A 20,884-nucleotide genomic window follows, 5' to 3' on the forward strand; every position below is an offset into this window, starting at 1 on the left:
GTAGGGTTGTGCTCCTTTTCTGTTCCTTGCATTGGTAATGCAGGTGATGATGGTTTCAACATAGACTCCTGAGCTACGCCTGTGTCGAATGTAGTGAACATGTTTTGAACTATAAGTAAAAGGAACTCCATCAAAGCAAGTGATATTTTTCTTTTGCAAGGAAATGTAAGGAATATACTATGAAGAAACTAAAGGTTGGAAAGGGTGAGAAGCAGTGTGTATTAACATGGTAGCTAAAATTTAGAGGTTTAATTGTTAAGTGAGGTCAGCTGACCGGAGTAATGTTTCCTTTTTGCAGCGCTTGGAAAGTTGAGAATCCTAGGGAATGGGCTTATGACATACAATGGGAAGCAGAAGAATACTAAAAACAAGAGATAAGAAAACAAATTCTGCCAATCTCCTGGTTTCAGGCCGATTTTATTTGTTTGCTGTGTACAGAATACAGTTTCCACTGTATAGATACTTGTTTTTGTAGATGTACTGTCAGGATACAGCAACCCCCAGACGTTAGATGTAGGGGCATATTAGTGTCAGTCCCATGAGGCCCTGCATGTGGGAGGAGAAGCTAAGGATAAGCAGGAAGGCAGCTGTTCTGGGAATGCTGTGAATGTTTACTAGTGAATACGGTAGCATCATGATGCAGCCTTTCAGCTCCCTAAAAACTTAGGTGAGGTGCTTTGTAGATTGCTTTGCCAGAAACAAGCACATTGATGTTGAGTGCAAGTCCTACGTTTGTTGCCAAGAGGCCTTAGGAGACCTGTGTTATACACAGATTTCCCAACTAAATGAGGTTTGACCTGACTGTCCTGAATTCCAGTCCTTCATTATAGACCTTCTCTCTGTTCTGTGCCAGGCCCTGGGGACGGCAGCAGCAGAGAAATGACTGTTGCAAGGGGAGGAAAGATGTCCTGCTGCTAGGTAATGCATAGCCTTACCAGGTAACCAGCCTGTGCTTTCTGACAGGAAATTCCCACTACACAGCATCAAATAAAGTTTGAGAAGATGGTACCCATATTCTGTTTATTATTAGTGAATAATTTAGCTATGATTAATGTGTTCTATCACTTATTGTAGTCTTTACATGCTGAAGTCTCCTTTTGTGTGGCAGAATTTTTCCCTGTTGATGATGTGTTGCTGAAATACAAATGGTCTGCACTGAAAATTTAGCAGATGGGGCCATATTAGCCCGATTCTCTCATCCATTAAAACAAATGCCATAACCATTATAATTTGGCATCATTTTAATTCCAGTTAATGTGTTTGCAAGACTGTGGTCTTCAGTGACCATTGTGTACTCCCTTATGGTTTTGTTTGTTTGTTTGTTTTACATGCAAGTTGGGTATAGTATTTTTTTTCAATGTAGAAAGAGTGTATAAAAGAAGGTAGACTTAAGTATGTCCTCTCTACATCCTGAACAGCTGATTGCTTGTTTAAATACATTGCTGTTGCTTTTGGTCTAGACATTATTTGCAGAATAGCTCAGAAATATGATTAAGTGACACAGGCCAGAATAGATTTTATGCTGCAGTTTGTAACTTGATTAATCCAATATTAGTTAAAGAGAAAAGGCACCATAAAATAACTTGTCTTTCATAGTTGCTGTTTATATTTGGCTGGTGTTTAACCAAAAAATGGGTAGATACTGCAGCCTATCTCTAGATCTCCTCAGTGCAAAAAATGGCATTCAAAAAAATACATTCTATCCTGTTCTTGATCCAGTTTCTTAATTTGGCATACATTTGCTATGGTTTAGCAGATTACTAGGCCTCTTTCTTATTTACTTTCAGCAGTTTTTTTTCCTCTTATCCAGTTTGGTACCAGATTTCTAGCTACCAGGAGCGATGAAGTAACATTAAGATGATAAAAAAACCCTTAATCTCTAATATTCAGCAAACTGTGGGATCACGAAGAAATATAGAAGTTAAAATGTTGCAGTGGCTCTCTACCAGTTTTGCACATTTCCTCTTTGTTTCTTTAAAGAACAAAAATCAGCGTGTGCAACTGTTAAGACTAAAGATGTGTGTAACTACTTGCATTACTCAGGATGTTTTATAGCCTAATAGTCTTGTCTGCTCTGTTATGGTCCTTTCCTAATCATCCCTACCATTCTCATCTGCTTTTTTGGCAGCTGCTGACAGTGGGCTGGTGTTTTCATGGCAGTATTTGTCATTATCCCAGGTTCTTACCCCTGAGTGGTGGTGCCAAGCACAAAGCCCATTTTTTTCACATGCAAAGGTTGGAATGTATTCCCTCATTTATGTCACTTTACATTTGTGTACAACAAACTTAACCTTCCATTTTATTGTCCAGTAACTCAGGCATGTCGAGTCTGCAGTTCTTCACAATGGTTTTTGTCATTACTATCTTGAATAATTAACAAACTTTGTCATCCTTTGTAATCTGTTGTTTCAGTTCTCAGAGCAATTCTCTGAGGAAGTCCTTTGGTGACCTTTTTCCATTATAAGAATTGACAGATGGTCCAATATTCAAATTCTTTCCTAGCATTTGATAAGATTTTTTTTTTCTTTTTATTTGTGGAAGGACATTCCTCTTCTAAGTCCTGGATGCTTAATTCTCTTAAAATCTGTCAAAAGCATTCCAGAAATTCTGTCATTGTAATCCAAGCGCTGCTCGGCCCCAACAAAGAATTCTGATAGCATAGAGGTGATGACATTATTCTATATCTGTGATACTAGATTTCCCCAAGTACATCATATTAATTAGATTATCCACTAATTCTGTTCTCATTATAGCTTTTAGTAGTTGATGTGATAGAAAAATGATGTGCATTGGCTTTGTAGATATCCCTGGAAACTTCTAAAAATTATAGTAACTTTAATCCTTTTTATTGTTAGTTCATTTTCATGCTAATTTATCAAATTGCTACAGATTTCTTGCCAGTGTTAGTGGCACAGCAAATTTTGAGACAGGGATAAACACAGCCCAAGCATTTGCTTTCTTCTGATTTAAAGGAAAATAGTTTCCTTCCCATACTTCTGATCCAACCCATTGTCTTCCTCACCTTCATAACGTCACCCACTGTCTTCCTCACCTTCATAACCTCATCCTTCTGTACTCATTCCTTTTTAGGGATACTGCCTTGTTCCAAAAAGACTTCTTTTCCCTTCCCCCTCTAACCACTGGATTTAAGGAGTAGAAAACACACGTGCTGTTTTATATTTTAGAGCCTGGGCATAATACTGACAGTAGAAAATATCTGGTAACTTTATGAGTTAGTGTGTCCTTGAATAGTACATGCTGCTTTGATTTAGAGTGCAGCTTTCTGCTTTTCTTTCAAAGATTGCTGAAGAATCTTGGATCACTATAGTGATTGGCCTCCTCTGCCCAATGATTTCCTATTGCTTGAGATGACATACAGATTTCCAGATCCTGAAATGAAAACGTCCTTGGTAGTCAAGAATGAGAAATACTTCTGACCTGTCTCATTCAAACTCAATTGGTTGCCTCTTCTACCTTTTTTACAGTCAAAGGATTTTTAACATGCCAGTATAAACATCAGGTATTGAATATAATCCTTAAGGATATAAGCAAATGATTAAGCTTCCTCATGTCTCGCACTGAAAACAGGTTTTTGTTAAGGTTCCTAATTTTTGGTGGTAATCTTCATGCACAGACTAATGTTTCCCACCTGTTTTGCATTTATAATTACGATTCTCTTCAATATGTTGGCTGGAATTTTCTTTTTAGATTCTTATCAAGGTTCTGGCTTGAATGATGTGAGCAGAACTGCACAGTAAGTCATTGGCCAGTCGGGAAATAGCATTAGGTCACTCCACACTCAGGTTCTAAAAATATTATATTATGGAGAGAACGATTTTGTTTAATAAGGAAAGTTTAGGGAGAAGCAGTACATAGGCAAGTATTGCCATACTGCTATCATTTACAAGCCCACAATATTAAAAGATTTGGTAGTCACCTTGGAGTCCGTACAAACATAATTTGAATGTTTTTTATACCATGCTGATGAAAGGATAAGTACCAAAAGCACATGCATCCTTTACCCAGTGTGAATATTTCTGTCCAGGTGTGAAAATCTTCAAGGAACTGGACACAAGAGCTTGTAGTAGGAGATGTCAGACAGTGTTATCATCTGTGAGAGCTTTTCATTCTGTGCTGTGTAACGGCACATCTATGTGAAGATAAGGACTTGTTGCTATTGGTCCTCTCATCTTTCAGTAATTGGAATTGTTGCTTCCTTTCTGAGCATCAGCAGTAATTTACTGACAGAAAAGACTTTTCAGATTGCTGCAATAGTAGGGGATGGAAAGGAGTAAACAGATGATATAAGTGTGGTGATGAGCTGCCAGGTGACAAAGCAGAGATGTCCTTTGCAGATTCCATGTGAGATGGAGAGAAGAGTGAGCTGTGGGACTGTCCCTGTTTGTTGGGGGTAATGTGTCTGTGTTTGTGTGACTCTCACTTCATAAACAGCAAATGCTCATGTCAGTCACAAGGGAAACAGCATGCTGTTGCTGAGAAATTTAGTCTTAAGGGTGTTTGTATTGATGGAGAATTGACCTAGTGTGCGAAAGTGGTGTTTATATAGGGCATGTTTTCTGTTCTTTGATTCCCCCGACCCCTCCCACAAGTAAAGGTTGTTTTTCCCCATAGGAAGAGGAACATTAAATCTTTTGCTGTCTTATTTTGAGTACAGTTATTATCTGGGATTTTAAAAGGTTATATGTATGTATTACACTGTCAGTGGAGAGTTCAGCATAATAACGAGTGACACTAAATGCTCTGGAAAAGTACTTTTCATCTTATTCTTGTTCTGGTCACTTCTCTGAAGCAGAGGCACTGATCATTTCATTGCATAATCTTCCATTCTCACCACAGTAAGGAACTTTGATTAGTGGTAGGTACAAGCTGGCACAGTAACATTCTTTATGCATCTTGCTCCTGTTTTTCCTTCCTTCATGGTCAGTCGAGACAGTGCCTTCAAATATATGCAACTAGTAACAACTTCGTCTCATTTATTCAGGCTGTGTTTTGCTGAACTTCCTGTACAAATATGCTTGCATTAAAATGAAGGCTTGTATTTCAGTTGTGCATACGTGAATACTGGAAAGACACCTTAAAATGAAATGGATGAATATACTTTATAGAAAAATGCTGAATGTTCATTTTATCTTCTGTGAGACTGAAGCAGTAAAAAAAAAATCCAACCAAACCATGGGTTTGTTTTGAAACGCGAATGCCTACTTGCTAGTCCAACAGACATGAGAAATGATGATACTGGTAGTCGATGTTAATGTGTCCCATAGTGCATATTTATTGTCATCACGTCAGAGAACTGCTGGATGTATACAGAAAAGTGCTGAAAATACAGTAAAACATAAAGGATTCCATTATTTTCTTGCAGTAAGATATTTACTGCTAGAGAAATGTTTGAGAGGAGTTAGAATTCAAGCATGATGTAGAGATTCTCTTTGGGAGTACGTTATACTTTGCACTTTATTTACGGGCTAAGTCAAGTGATAATTGACACTTATGCTGGAGTGCAGTACTCCACACATGCATATGTGATGGAGCAGGTAGGTGATGATTTTTTAAAAGCAGCTTATGGAAACAAATGCCTTTTATAATTTAGTATTTGTTTTCATTGAGTCCAGTCCTTTGGCAGTAGCCCTCTTAAGTTTGAACTTGTGCGTTTCCTGGTCTAATGAAAAGCATTTAGATCGAGCCTGTCACTATAATAACTGCATACCTCTAAGTCTTAATTCTGTGACGTGAGATCACTGCAGATCTTGCTCAGATGCGGTCTGAATTAGATGACTTCTAAAGTGATAAGGGATAGGGAGCACTGCAGTGCTGTTTTTTCCTTTAACTTGAACACAGTGGGATTAAATCCCATGCTTGTCTGTACTTGTATCTCATTTCATTTCATATGTCAGTTAGCAACTTTGTGAATCACAAATAACTTGTTACATAAAATACAGCACTGATTGGTGTGATTTATCTTTAAATATACTTTAAGAGAAAGACTATTCCAGTCTATAAACAAAGCACATTTGTATGTAATTGTGCTGCACTTTTTTCCATCTTGCAGGTCGTATTAAACTGCACTGCTTTATCATGAAAGTTATTGATATGGAAAATCTGATGGATGTCAAGATTTTATTTAGTTGCAAGGCATTCAGATTTAAAGGATATACATCTTTAGGAAACTCAAAGTTTAGCGGAGTTGTGCTTTGAATGATTTATTGATTCTTGAGTGTAAATGAGAGTAGTTTTCTTTCAGAAACCTAGCTGATCTGGGCCCAAACTTTCTTTATGTAGCCTATTAAATGTGAGTGCTTTTGCTTATTTTGCCTTGCCTTGCTTATTTTGATTGCCTGCTGCTAATCCTGTGATACTTGCGATCTTCTGTATGAAAAGCATGTTGTATACATTTAACAATCTTTAGTAAATAATACAATTCATGGGGAAATAGATTTCTCTTTGCGGAAAGCCATTTTATTACTCACATTACCTAAAATGAAGTTAAACATAGAATTGTAGTCAGAAGCACCTTAACAGCTGGGTTTTGTAAATGTGAGGCCCTCAGGCACAAACGTCGATAAAAGCACAGGTGTGCACACAGCCATAGTGCCAGTAGTGAATGCAATTCATTCTGGGCTCTGTGCATGCCATGCATGCTCTGTGCCTGCACAGCAGGTTGCCAGATGTTTCGTAAGGACTCAACAAATGGATGAAACCCTCTCCCTTTTCATTATAAATGTTGATTATAAATATCTGCAGCCACTTCTCTGTAGGTAAAATTTTATCCCTCTGTTTCTTTTTGCGCTTGTGTTCCTCCTGCACTGGAAATAGCTGTTAATTCCGAATTGGTTTATATTTGCTGGATCTCCAGCATTGTGCTTGGCTCAGGGAAGTATTTCCAGCTGAACTGTGGGTTTGGCAAGGAAAGCAGAATATTTGTTGACATCACTTCAGGTTACTTACTGCTGTAAGCAAGTCTGATGGAGTTGTGGGAGAAAGTAAATTACATACCTCGCTTGCTAACTGGTGTGAATTTGGAATTTGCTGTTAGAACCTGGAAAATAACTGCTAACATGTGGTTACAGTCAGTTTCCTATTAATGGGGATGATGGTGGAAAAGGAACCGAGAAATTTTAGATGATAAAGACAACTGAATGATCTGTTATGGAGATGCTTTTCTCCGAGACCTTCTGAATCTCACAACCTAACAGCTGGATGGCTCTGTGTGGGGTCAGATCCAACATAGGTGAATCTGTCTGTGAAACAACTGACTGCATTATGGCTGCAATCAAGGCACGTACTGAAGTTAAAGGTGTGTGCTTAATTAGAATATTTTCTCGCTTATTTTCATCTAAATTGCAGGAATGCTGTTTGCTACCAAACTGCAAGTACCCTTGTGAAATGAGTTTTGAAATAGATGATGATGTTCTCAGGTTCTGCTAGCTATTGATATTATTAGTGCTATTACTAAATTCTGAAAGGAGGAAAAAAAATACCCTGAAATTATGCATTCCACAGAATATACCATGGGCAAAATCCTTCATATGAAAAGGCTATCAAAACATACGACAAACTTCTTCTGTGAGAAGTATTTTCTTGCAAACACAAAATATGCTGTAATGATAATTATGGCTGAGGCTTCTTGAAAAAAAGGAAAAACGTTTTTGGAGTGTGAAAAATAGGAAGGGACACTTTTCTTGTTCTTCTGGAGTAATGAAGAACTTATCTACACCAAGTGCACATTCTTGTGATGAAGTGGTGGCATCACCAGATTTGGTATCCTATGATGGCATACAAGGACAATGTTACCTGAAAAAAGTGCAAGAAAAAAAGAACTGCCGATACTCTCCTACAGTTACAGTATTGTATGCCACTGTAGAACCTTCTAAAGAAGTTACATTCTGTTATTTTGTATGTGAGATCTTAAGAATGATAACTTATTGTAAGTATCGTGAAAGCTATTACTTTGATTCACAGGGGAATATGTTACAGTTTCAACTTCAATCCATGTTTCATAACTAATAGCATAAAATATATAATGGTGGGCTGGAAACAGTTTGGGCTGAGTTTAAAAAGACAGATTCCTTATATAGCTCTTTTATTTAAGCGTTTCTAAATACTTTTTTTTTTTCTCATTTTAATTTGCAGTATTACTTTACTGTTCTATTTGGCCACGAAGGGCAGAAGCCACTGGAGCTCCGCTGTGAGGATGAAGGTGATGGAGACGAATGGGTGGAAGCTATTCACCAGGCTAGGTATGAGACTGGATCATTAATCTTTACCTCTGTCTTACTGATAATAATCTGAAAATCTAAGTTCACCTTCTAAAATAGAAATACATTTTACAATATGTTAGATGTGTATTACTTGCAATTTACAGATGTGTTTTAAAAATAAATGCTTTCTTCAGTTCATGCTTACTAAGCTGTATTTCATCATTTGCAAGTGATTGTATTCTAGATGAAATTTGCTACAGGATACCCTTTTATTAGAAACAGCTTCTAGAATAAGTCTCTCTTAAAAGTGAAGTGAGTTATATGCATGAAGAAATAAGTGATCTGCCAAATGAAGAAACAAATGTTTCTTCAAAAGCTGTTACTCGGTAGTAAATGTAAGAAAAAGGAGACCAAACCATCATTATGATAAAGCATAATGAAAAAAAATTCTTCTTTAAATTGAAACTCTGAGCAGTGTCTTTTGAAAGGGGGCATTAATAGTTAATAGTTCCAACCATGCAGTTATTTCCCTGAGAAAAGGTCTAATTGGATAGCATTCAAGGTTTACAGTATAATTGAAAATTAGCCAACTGAAGGTTTGAGAAATGGGTTGCAGAGGCAAATGTCTGTTGAAATGCACTTTCTCCAGCCCCTTCTCTTATACACTAACCTCAGCTAATCTACTGTACCATGGTAACACTTTGAGGAAGAAGACAGTTTCTGAGTTGCTTACAACTTAAGCCATGTAAACGAAAATGATTGTGCTTTATATATAAAAATGAAAACACCAGGTAGCAACATTTAATTTAGACCTTCTGAAATTAGTCTCTGAAACTCTAGGTCTTATGTCCTCTAGACATCTACTGTTTGGATCTTTATCATTTTCTTAGTATTGCTGCCTAATTGAACAGGTTTTGCTCCTTCTTGGATCACCTGTTGGGTTGTGGTACTAGGTGAGCCAAATTTTGCACAGTGGCCCTGCCAGTGAACACTTAGGGAACTGAGAAGTTAATCAGGTTTTGGAGTTTCTTTCCATACCACCCGTGCTAGTAAGGAGAGCTGTTCAACTTACTATTGATTTTAGGTCAATTTCTGCTGTGATTTATGATAAAAAACAAATGAAGAAAGGAGACTGAATTTTTTGCTTTCTGGTAAGGGCATTCAGGGTAAGCAGGATCCTACAGTGTGTTCCCTATTCTGAGAATTTTCTTCTAGCTTGTTGCCTGGTGTAAAAGGCACATATGCAAGAAGTGCTTCACAACACTGAGTTAAAATTTCTTATTGGAAGGTTCAGTCCATAAACACATCCCACATGAATTTCCAGGGCAGCAGTTAGCAAAATATTAAACCAACCTCAAATAACACACAAGTGAAAAAAAAGACAGACTTTTTTGGAAGAAGCTAGTCTTGAATTGTTACTTGCACCTATTGTCTGAAGTGACAGTTACAATAACTTGAAACTATGGACACAGACTATGAGGGATATTCTCAGGGCCCTGTGTCATCTGAGGGATTTTGAATGTGCTTTTCTGCACTGGTTCGATATTTCTTGGCAAGGCCTTCCAAGGACCTGAACGTTGCTTTTCATGTTCTAGTGTTCTTATTTTGACAGAATTCCAATAAGAGACAGAAATCGTGTCGAAATTTAGCTGCTCAACACACAGCATAAGACAGTACTGTTTTTGCATTATTATTCTAATGCTATCCTGCTTGTGTGCAAATTACTTTTATTTGCTTTATGTTGTGCCTAGCAAAAAAGACTTGAGGTTACACACCTAGTTATGTAAGCATTGGGTCTTCTTTAGGCTAATTTTATGCTATTACCTAAGATTTTTCTTGCCATCTTAAATAAAGCAATGTTGTCTCAGGGATTATTTTTTCCCTGTGTCACCAATGTAGACTTTTTTGTTTGAATTTGTCTATAGTTTTGACATATGGGGACAAGCCGTAGCAACTGCTTGAGTGTTACTGCTTGTCTGAGACTAGCATAAGACATTTCTGACCCTTCTCTCACAGTTTTGTTTTGAATTGCTAAATGACAGTTTGTGTTGACTTTGAAGATACTTCTTTCAGTATCTTAGATAGCTTAGGTAAAAAAATTGAAGAGATATTAAGAACATCTCTTCTTCCTTTAAATTTAAGGCCTGGAATATCTTGTTTTGTGTGAATATGTTAGAAATATTCATTTACTTTCTGGAGGGTCCCTTAGTAATCAGTAGCTGTGATAATCCCTGTTTTAGGTGGGACAAAATAGGAGTGAGTTGCTTTTCTTTTTTTGTTTCATTGTTGTTGGTTTTTGGTTTTGTTTTGTTTTGTTTTTGATTGATGCATACAAAATGTGATTTTTTGGACTGCTTTCCCTGACTTTTTTGCAAAATGCACATTGGCAGTCATCAGAGTCTCTTCCATTTTTTATCTAGTTTACAGTTGAAAAAATAAGCCTTTCCATTCCAGTACACATACTACAACCCTCTTTGAGAATTAGGTATTTTGCCTGGATACAAATTATTAATTAAAACATTTCCTGTTGCGAGGGATGAACATGTCCCTTGTTTCTTGGAAGATTTTGCTGTGGTGGGATGCTGCTGCTTATCATTTGGGAGTACTGTACAGTCTTTGAGAGCTGACATGCTTTTGTGTGCTGCAGCGAGATGCTGCAGTGCTTATGCTCCCCTCCACAGTACCTCCTCCTCATCTGAGAATGGATGCCTTATGATCTTACAATGGCGTATGCAATTCAGTATATTCTACTGGGACTCAATTCACTGTGAGCTCCATGTTCATGCCCATTTTTCATCTCTTTTCATTTTTGTTTCAGTTCTCAGTGTTTTGACTTTTCAGTAATATTCAGAGCGACAGAGAAAGGTTTAGGTTTTTGGAGTTACATTTCTGGACTGGGAGATTTATTCTTGGCAAGCACTGGCTCCTCTGTCTGTGACTGATTCTGGGATTTCTGTCCTGAGCTTTTGTTCCAGAACTTGGCCCCTTTTGAAAATGTCAATAGACTGAGATTGATTTTTTTTTTACCTTCTTTACTATTTCTTCTTTGATTTTAATTTTTTTTTTTTCACTTAGCTGAAATCCTGTTAAGTTTCTTTTCTTTTTTTCTTTTTTTCTTTTTTTAATGCATGAAGTACTCATCAAATTTCTACTCCAGCTTATTTGAAAGTCTTGAGTTAAGTACCCCAGGCTGCAGTTTCATGTATGCTTTATACTTGTACAAGCCTACACTGCTGCTGGAAGCTGTCACTTTCATAAGTCAGCTGTTCTTTCCCACACCTTTATCAGCCCTTCCCTCATGCTGCCACAAGTGTGAACTTAGTTGGGAAACTGATTTGCACTAAAAAGCAATGATGTTTTTCATATTTTTTGCCAACATAGTTTTAATCTATCTCAATTCTCTGAGTCTGTTTACTACACATCCACATAATACACCTGTGTTTACCACACAAAGGAATGGGAGGTACTTGGTTGGAAAAGCTATGTGGGGCAAAAGAGTGGAGTGCTTCTTCCAGCTAGGTTGCTGTTTAAACCGAATGATATGCCCTCCAATCCACAATCCTCAAAGAAAAGACTTACTCTTCAGTCTTGTTGGCACACAGGAACCTGTCTGCTCAGGAACTGGCCCTGGATCCTTGGTCCTCTGTTGCTAGCAATTAGAAGCATGACCCAAAGCCCCTCAGTCCCTCTCCAGCTGCTAGCCTTCAGTCCCCCTCATTTAGAGGTGAGGGTTTCCTGTTTCTGACCTTACACACTCAGCCTAGCTGTTAACTAGCTTGTGGGAAGTTCATTTCCAGAAGTCATACATGCAGATACATTTATCAGTCAATCGCCCAACCTTATGGTCTTCCTAGTAACTGAACTATGTCATCTGTGACCTCCAGAGGCCATCTCACCGGCTCTCTGATGATTCCAGTCTTGCAGACTCATCAATACCTGACTTCCAAGGGGCAAATCTGACCCACTAGCTAGTGAGGCTTGACACTCAGTAGCAGTCACACCCTGAACATGCACACCCACACTGTATACACACACTCCTGCTCTCCTGAAACTGCAGACACACAGGGTCACATTGCCTGCTGCCCCAGCTGCTGGCACTTAGAGCTCCAGGAACACGTGTACAGAGTCTTCTCACTCAGGCAAAGAGTTAGAAACTGAGTTTACCGAAAAGATAGAGCATACTGTGCTGATCGGGGTAGGGCACAGCCAGACAACATTACTGACGATGAGACTGGTGACTCCTGCTGGTGGCAGCAGCTGGCAGTTTTTTTCTTGACTGGGTCACAGGTGGTCCCTGCCTGTGCTTTTGGACATTCCTGTGGCGAATGATCTTTTATGGGCTGATTGGTCTACTGTGATAGCTGTGGGAGTAGCCAGACCAAGGGCTCATTTATCTGCTTAGGTTATTTGCATTTGTTAAAATTAGTCTGTTATCACACACCCTAACATTCCTACTTTTAGACACTGAACCAGAGAGGATGGCATCACCTATGCTCCTTGCACATAGAAGTCTGTCTTCTCCCCCAGGAGGGCTATGTTCTTGGAGCAGACATCTTAGTGCTGCTGCAAACTACTTTTCTAGCCCATTAAGGGGACTTCTTCATCTTGGCAGATAGGTTCCTATTGTGTTTTCCTTTTCTGTCATTTCCACATTAAGCACACAGCACATTAGATAGACACAAAACTCCAGAGGCAGTCATTATTTATTGCTATTATGGCTGTCTAGGTGATTGGTGTGGTAGTTTTCTAAGTAAATATCTCCATTTTCACCAGTCTCCCCCTCTCCAAGAGATATTAGCTGTAAGTTCCCAGGAGCTCAGTGAATCCTCAGCTCAGGAGTGTGTATGTTCTCTTTGTATTTGGTCTGTTCTTCATAGCTGCTGTTGAATTCTGACCTGTTTTTGCATAATGGGGTAATGCACCTCTCTATTTGAGTTCATTACAGATTAATTCCTTTAGTCAGATTTTCCTTAATAAGGGAGTGCTAGGACAATTGAAACAGCTTCCTTTTTAGTATGAGTTGTAGTGGGCCTGTGTTTTAGAATTTGATGGATACTGCATTGATCAATGAAATGTGTTTTCAGGATTGTCTCATTGTCCCATGAGAGGGTGGCATTACCCTCCAGCATACCCATTGTCCAAAAGAAAGCCATTCCCCACCTCCATAGCTTGGGTGCACAAAGCTTTCACTGGCTGTTGAGTCTACCTTTTTAAGAGTTTATGTTTAGTTTTTATTTTCATATCCCAATTTAAATGGTCTTGTACTAAAAATAATGAGCCATTTGGGATGCAGATTAACCAAGTTTCTGGATATGTCACACAGCCGCCCTCTCCATCGTGACTACTGTAGTCATTCATAGTCCAAGTGCTATTTCCCATTTGCATGACTGGAAATCAATAGACACTGTTTTTACAGTCTTTCTAAACATTTGTCCAAGTAAAATTGCCCATTTTACTTTTATATCCTCCAGTAAGCCACAGCTCTATAAACTCTCAAAAATTGATTGTCTTTGAAATCTTATATCATTAGAAGATCATTAAAGGTCACCAGTTCTCTTGTACAGGCAGTCTCACAAGCCACATTGATTGCAGTCATAGCAATGGATTACGTACGTTCTGTTGTAACATTTACCATCCATAACATGGCTGCTAATATGACAGTAAACTTCAAACCTTGTCTGGAAGCTGTTTCTCCTTTGATGAGGAGACCAAGGCTACTTGAAGATAGTTCATATGGGCAGATACACGTGCAATTTATTTTGCATGTCACACCTCCAAAGCCATCTTGCCTGCTTTTCACAAAGAGTTGATGGGGTTGCATTCTGCACTTCAGGTCTTTAGGGTGATTTGACTGGACCATAAGTATTTCTAGCAAGGTTCACTGCCAAAACCTTAGTGCTTTTGGCTGCTTCTGTAGTTTTTGTACAGTTAGCGTACTGAAGCCTTTATCTGCTATAAGAAAAGCGAGTTCCTAATAATGAGACACCTCTCAAGTAGCTCTGTTTTCTTGTTACTTGCTGTTAAAACCTTACAGAATTATTTCTCTGTATAAATACCACTCTGCAGAAAACTATGGTTCACAACAGTTGTTTTTTTTCTTTGAAGCATTACCTAAACAAGAGAACTAGATCCAGACTGTTCACATGTTGTTTTATGAATTTTTCATCTTTTTTTGACAGTTGAAGGCTTTGGTATCATTTTCTTTATTAATGGTTTTTGTATACATATGTAATTAATTAAAAGCCTGCTGATCCGCTAGTGAAACCATGCTGTCTTTGAAGGCTCCAGAGATTATGCTTGATACACAGAATAGCAAGTTAAGCATTATAGCTAACTCTTAAATGTAGAGATGGGTGAGAAATGCAGAGAAAAGTATTGTTGGAATTAAGTAAAGTTTATTCCAAAGTCCTGTAATTTTCATTTCTCAGAGCAAGTGTGGATTTGAGAAGGAAAATGGCTAGTCCATTTAAATTACTGTAGTTGCATAGGCTGTTCTAACTAACTTCTCTTTGTACTACCAATTATGGGAGTGAATGAAGTATTTGGTTTCTATCCTGAAACTGACATTTTATGCAGTCAAAACCACTAGCTAGGCAAAATAGTCTATACGCATCTCAAAAAAATTTAAAAAAATTCAGTCTTTTGTTGTAAAGTTCTTATGGCCTTATGAAGCGAGACTGCAGAAGTATAGCTTAATGCATTTTAAGAACTTGAAAAATCTAGATGAAATTTCTTCCCCTAAAGGAAAAAGATAAAAATAGCAAAAAGACAAAAAATATTGTATGTACTACTACTCTTCAATTTTATGTCAGTTATGATTGCAAGAATTGTTCACTCTTCAAGATTCTACATCTTGATGTTTTCCCTGGCCTTAAATAAAAGCAAATCCAAATCTGTCAAGTTTTATATTGGAAACATTTTGTAGTGAAAGAAAGACAACTTTGAGAAGGAGAGATCCAAAAAAAGGGCTTGTCACCTGTCTGGGTCTAGTTCTGGGTAGAAAAGTCTGCTGTTTGTATTGAATGTGAATTACTTTATGCTGCAAGCAGTAGGAACAACCTTTTCAGTTACATTTGCTTTTATCATTGTAACACCTCTTAATGGTTGTAAATGTGCAGGTGCTATCTGTGTTTCTAACTCAGACACTTCTTATCATGCCTCTTAAAGTGCAAGGAAATTGAGAACTCTGTTTTCTGGAAAAGCTGAATTCTTGTAAGCCAAAAAGATAATTAACAAACATCTGTGAAGCGCTAAATCTCATATTTTATTACTGTTTATTCCACAAAAGACGTATGTTCTCCTTCATTATACGTTTTTTCAGGGATTACATTTTATCTTTTAGAAGGGACGTTCAGTGCCATTTTCTGGCCATTTACTTTTTACTTTTGCAGTAGTTAAAATATAAAAATAAATGCAGTGGAATTTAATTCACTTTTTATCCTTCTCATAATCCATTCAAGGAGGAAAAACTTTAGCTTTATGATAGCTAACTGTTTTAAATCTAAGTTTCCCTTCCAGGTTAACCGGTGAATTTAATAGCTGAACTAAATAGTTTGCCCATGCAATGTGTAACTGAAATTATGCTGATTGAATTAGCCATAAATATATGGGGGGAAAAAATATGAACTAGAGAGGATGCACATTGTTACATTTTTAAGGCAGCATTTAATAGCAAAAATAAAATAAAATAAAAATAAATGCTATAGCAAGTAGAAAGAAGTTTAAAAGGAAAGCACGTGCAATCCAAAAATTCCTTCCTCAAATCCTATACTAACATGACAGTAGGAAAGATGTGATAGTCAGCATTTTCAGTGATTGATTATAGAACATAAAGCAATAAAAGGTCCTTTGCCAAAGGTTTGGACCTTAGTTCCTCCGTGTTTTTACAATTTGGTCTTTGTCTTAGAAATCATGGATCTGTAGAATATGTTGAGTAGGAAAGGACATTGCAGGTATGTAGTTCCAGCCCCCTGCCAGAGACAAAGACACCACACACTGCAGTCATTCAGCCCAGCCTTGAACACCTCCAGAGTCCCTCTTCAGCTTTCTTGTAGGCCCGTTTAGATACTGTAGGCTGCATTGAGGTCTCCTCAGAGCCTTCTCTTTTCCAGGCTGAGCAACCCCAACTCTGTAAGAGTTTTTTTTTTCATAAGAGAGATGCTCCAGCTCTCTGGTCATGCTTCTGGCGCTCCTCTGAACCTGCTCTAACAGGTTCATGTCCTTCTTGTTTTGGGGGCCAGTGCTGAATACTAGATTGTGTCTCATGAAAGTGAGGTGGAGGATCACCTTTTTCCTTTCTTTTGATGCAGGCCAAAATATACTTGGTTCACTTGGTTTTCTGTGCTGCAAGCACACACTAAGCTCATGCTTAGTTTTTCATCCACCAGTACTAAATCCTTCTTCTCAGTGCTGCTCCCAATCTGCTCATTGCCCAACCGGAACTTGTGGTTGAGATTCCTTTGACCTATGTGCAGAGCCTTGAACTTGGTCTTGTTGAATTTCATAAGCTTCACACAGAGCCCATTCCCTCCAGTGTGTCAACCACACTAGTCAGTTAGGATGAGTGGCTAATTACTTGACTCTCAGAGGAACAGTCTCCTCGAGATCTAGGTAAAAAATAGGCTGCATGTGTCTGTAGATTTTACTGAATCGTTTTCCAGCAAGCAGGCACTTCATAGGACTGTGCTTTTTCTGCACATTTAAATTGTCTTTGTCAGAGAGATTGAATCACGTGAAATAACAGTCTGATTAAGATGTTACGTAAGGAGGTCTGATTTTTTCTTTACCTGAAGTTGATGATTTGGCAGCTAGGAGTTATAAGAAAGGACTGATACCACAGTTCCTGTTACTAAGTAGATTAAATAAACTTATTTGAATAAAACATTGAAGTAGGTATTAGCAAAGCAAAATAACAGTGTTGAGGATTATGATGGGAGTTCTTCCATAAAGATAGAATGAGAAGCATTTCAGCTGAGATGCTAAATGCTGTACACATATGTCCCCAAGTAACAGAAGGAAAAAGCAGCCCTTAAAATAATTAAAGAACTTGACTGAGGAGAATTCTTGAGCTAAACCTGGGAATTGGGAACTCTTAAAAAGATGAGGGCTGTTGTCTTGCTCAAGGGAGATTCGGTACACTTCTATATCTGAAAAAATTATTGAACATTTTGTAGCTCTGGATGATTTGTGATCAAGCTTTTCATTATATATTAGACAAAGCAAGGATTTTTTTCCTGATTTCTTGTCATTTTTGTAATTGCTGTCACTATCCCAGAAATGGATATGAAAGAGAACATTTTGCTATTTTTACTGAATTAATTGTTTTCCTTTCTAGTTATTCAGATATTCTGATTGAAAGGGAGGTACTGATGCAGAAGTACATTCATCTTGTCCAAATTGTAGAGACTGAAAAGATTGCAGCCAATCAGCTTCGACATCAACTTGAAGATCAAGACACAGAAATTGAAAGACTTAAATCAGAAGTATGTGACAAAGTAATCAATAAATTGTAATATTTTCCTGTGTGCATTATAATAATTTTCAATATTTCTGTAATTTTTGTGAATCAGTATGTAATATTCCTCCCAGGAATCTTTGGCTGGGTTTTTTTCTTACAAGTATTATGGACTGGTATACTGATTGGATTACTACTTTGTCAGAGTTCAAGATTACGCATTGCTTTGCAATATGAATACCACTGATGATATTATTTTCTACCTGTCTTTGAACAATGAGTTTTGTCGAAACTGTTCTGTTTCACTGAGTATTAGATGTTTTGTTGCAGTTTTGATCTGAGGAGGTGTGATATGCGCATTTCATTTTGAGAAGAAAACCGGCTGTCTTCTGGTTCTTTTTCCATCTGGATCAAGAGTCTTATTTGTTTCCTGAGAACTGTATTTATGTCCCTGTGACCAAATATATGCTTGTCATTCTGTGCAGTGTAATCAAACTTTAAGAAGAGCCTTAGAAGATAAAGAAATTATTTTTCTGTTAGTTTCCTAAGAAAGAATTTCATTACATTGAGAAAACATTTAATGAATGTTTGTTTTTATCAGATTATAGCTCTGAATAAAACAAAAGAAAGAATGCGACCTTACCAGGGCAACCAAGAAGATGAAGATCCAGATATTAAAAAAATTAAAAAGGTAAACATGCACCACTCTGTGTTTGAGAGGAGAAAAATGGAATGGGGGAGGTTTTCTTCTATTTTAGTCTGTCTTGTTTTGCTTTCCACTAATTTTGTCTTCGGTTACCATTTAATTAAGCACACTCAACTGACAAGATATCTTTTGCCATGACCATACTCAAACAATTTAAATTATATCAATTTCTATTTTTCAAAGATGTATTTATTCCATAGTGTATTTCTTACTTAGGTGTTTGTTTTTACTTGGTATATATTCAGTTCATTAGAGAAGGTAGTACATTTCATGCAACTGCTTGTGAAGATTGAAATTAGGTCAGAGGCCAAGAATCAAGCACATAGTGAGTTTATATTCCTTGCTTGTAACAGTGTTTATAAAAAAACAAGAGAATAATTTGCATTCTGTCACTGCATATGGAATACGAACGCTGAAAATGCAGAGCTATATTATTTCAGTTTTTCTGCTGGTCTATTGGATGTTGGTCATTCTAGGAGAATACGGCCAGTGTTTTTAATGTAAATGAAGAATTGCCCCAGGTTGTATCGTATTTACGTGCGAAGCTTTTGGTAACACTGCTTAAGGCTGTATGTAGGTGCCTCCAGAATGTGCCTATAGATGACTCCCACAAATCCTAATACAGTATGGAAATGCTTGAAGATGTGGTCCTTTATTTGTCACCCAAATGTTCACCGTGCTCAGTCTCTCAGATTACATAATTTCTTTTCTGCTGCATGGACTTAGTTTCACTAACCATTTCAGGTAGTCTGAGTCAGGGTCAATACTGAGCTGGTACCCTTATGTGAATATTCTTTTCCATTGTAATAAAGTCAGAACTGTCCCTTTTCGTACACGGAGAATTCTGATTCTGATTCACTGCTTTCTACATCTTTGTTGTTTTGACATTTGGGCCTCTTTTTTTTTTTTTTTTTTAAGTTGTTTATTCAGTGTAAACTATTATCAGTGAATTTTTCCATTTGTCTTTCGAGACAAATGGTTGTCACATCAAGGTCAGGGCAGCTGAAGTCTTCTGTGACTAGAAGTAGATGTTTAATCCACTTGTAACTTCAATGGATATTATGCTTAAGTAGGTTTTTCTGTAACTTAGAAAATCATTGTAAGAACACCCCAAACCTACCTTTTCTGGATAATACTTCTTGTCTAGGTGTCTGCTATTAAACTCTGTATGTAGTTTTACAAACAAACAGTAAGTGATATCTGTACGAAAAAGAAACCAAACTGAGCTTAGCAGCTTTTTCAGAATTATGTCAATGCTGATATTGAAGTCTGTCTTGAAATACCTTACACAAAAACATTGCACAGTATGATTGGTGGTGTAAGAAAGTGATAAATATGTAAGGAGAGATAAAAGGAATTAAAACAACCTGTGTGTAGTATAATTGCGCTGATAGAAAGAGGTTGAACTTTTGAGACTAATAAAATCTTGCTGTGTACATGTTGTCTTTTCAAGCAAATTTTTGAGCAGAAATATTATGAATATTACAAAATGTTTGTAAGACTTATTTTAAAAATAGATAGCTAAAAGAATTATTAAGGAACAATTGTAGATTTTATATTTTAGAAGACAAAAGATTTTTTTTACAGAAGCTTTTCATGTAGAAGGTTATTTATTGAGAGAAGAACCTAAAAATAGTCATGAAAGTTTTCTTCTCATCTATTTTTCTGCCTGGTTCCTTTTTAGGTTCAGAGCTTTATGAGAGGCTGGTTATGTAGAAGAAAATGGAAGACTATTGTCCAAGATTATATTTGTTCTCCCCATGCAGAAAGTATGAGAAAAAGGAATCAGATAGTTTTTAACATGGTTGAGGCTGAATCTGAATATGTGCATCAACTTTATATTCTTGTGAACTGTTTTCTGAGGCCCTTAAGAATGGCTGCAAGTTCAAAGAAGCCACCTATCAGTCATGATGATGTTAGTAGCATTTTCCTTAATAGGTATGTTTATTTTTGCTTTTGGAGGTTCCTCTGACCACTCCTGTTCATTCTGTCTGTGTTTGTAGTAATGAAGTTTTGCTTTTGTTTCTTTGTTGTGATATAAGTAATGTGTCTGAGTTGGACCTCATTCCCTTGGGGTAAGAGGTAAGTTACAGTCTGTGATTCTGTTTGAAGCCATTTAGTCCTATCTGCCTCCTTACATTCTGTAGCTGCTGTGCTAGAGGAAGAATAACAAATAATGCCTTATCGAGCAGCTCTCTTAAATTTCCTGTCACCTTTCCTGTTTCCTTTTCTCTTAAGAGAGTGAAATTGTGGCCTCATATGATTCAGATAAGACCCTGAGGATGAGTATGTTATATTTTCTGTTTTCTATTGTTGTGCCTAAGGAGCCTCCTTTTCTCTTGCTTGTCTTTTCGTATCCAGCAAAAAAGAATTGTTCTTTGCATTAAGCATCCTAGTGCTATTATAACGAGTATGTAAAAACAAGCCAGCAGCTGTATAGAATTTGATACAGGATTGGGACTGCATCCAAGACTGCCCCAAACTTCTAAGGGAACAACTTGTTTC

General features: G+C 37.4%; 1 protein-coding gene across 3 annotated transcripts in view; it reads left to right on the forward strand.

The window, feature by feature from the left end:
- RASGRF2 (Ras protein specific guanine nucleotide releasing factor 2) overlaps positions 1–20,884 on the forward strand; it is a 123,676-nt gene that overhangs the window by 26,737 nt on the left and 76,055 nt on the right. For all 3 annotated transcript variants that reach the window (XM_085214322.1, XM_010726097.4, XM_010726098.4), the window contains exons 2-5: positions 8,152–8,258; positions 17,554–17,701; positions 18,275–18,364; positions 20,064–20,317. In XM_085214322.1, coding sequence (XP_085070448.1) covers positions 8,152–8,258; positions 17,554–17,701; positions 18,275–18,364; positions 20,064–20,317 — 599 coding nt within the window. The remainder of the gene's footprint in view (positions 1–8,151; positions 8,259–17,553; positions 17,702–18,274; positions 18,365–20,063; positions 20,318–20,884) is intronic.

This window comes from Meleagris gallopavo, chromosome Z (genome assembly GCF_905368555.1).
Source record: "Meleagris gallopavo chromosome Z, MGAL_WU_HG_1.1, whole genome shotgun sequence".
NCBI classification, from domain to species: Eukaryota; Metazoa; Chordata; class Aves; order Galliformes; family Phasianidae; genus Meleagris; species Meleagris gallopavo.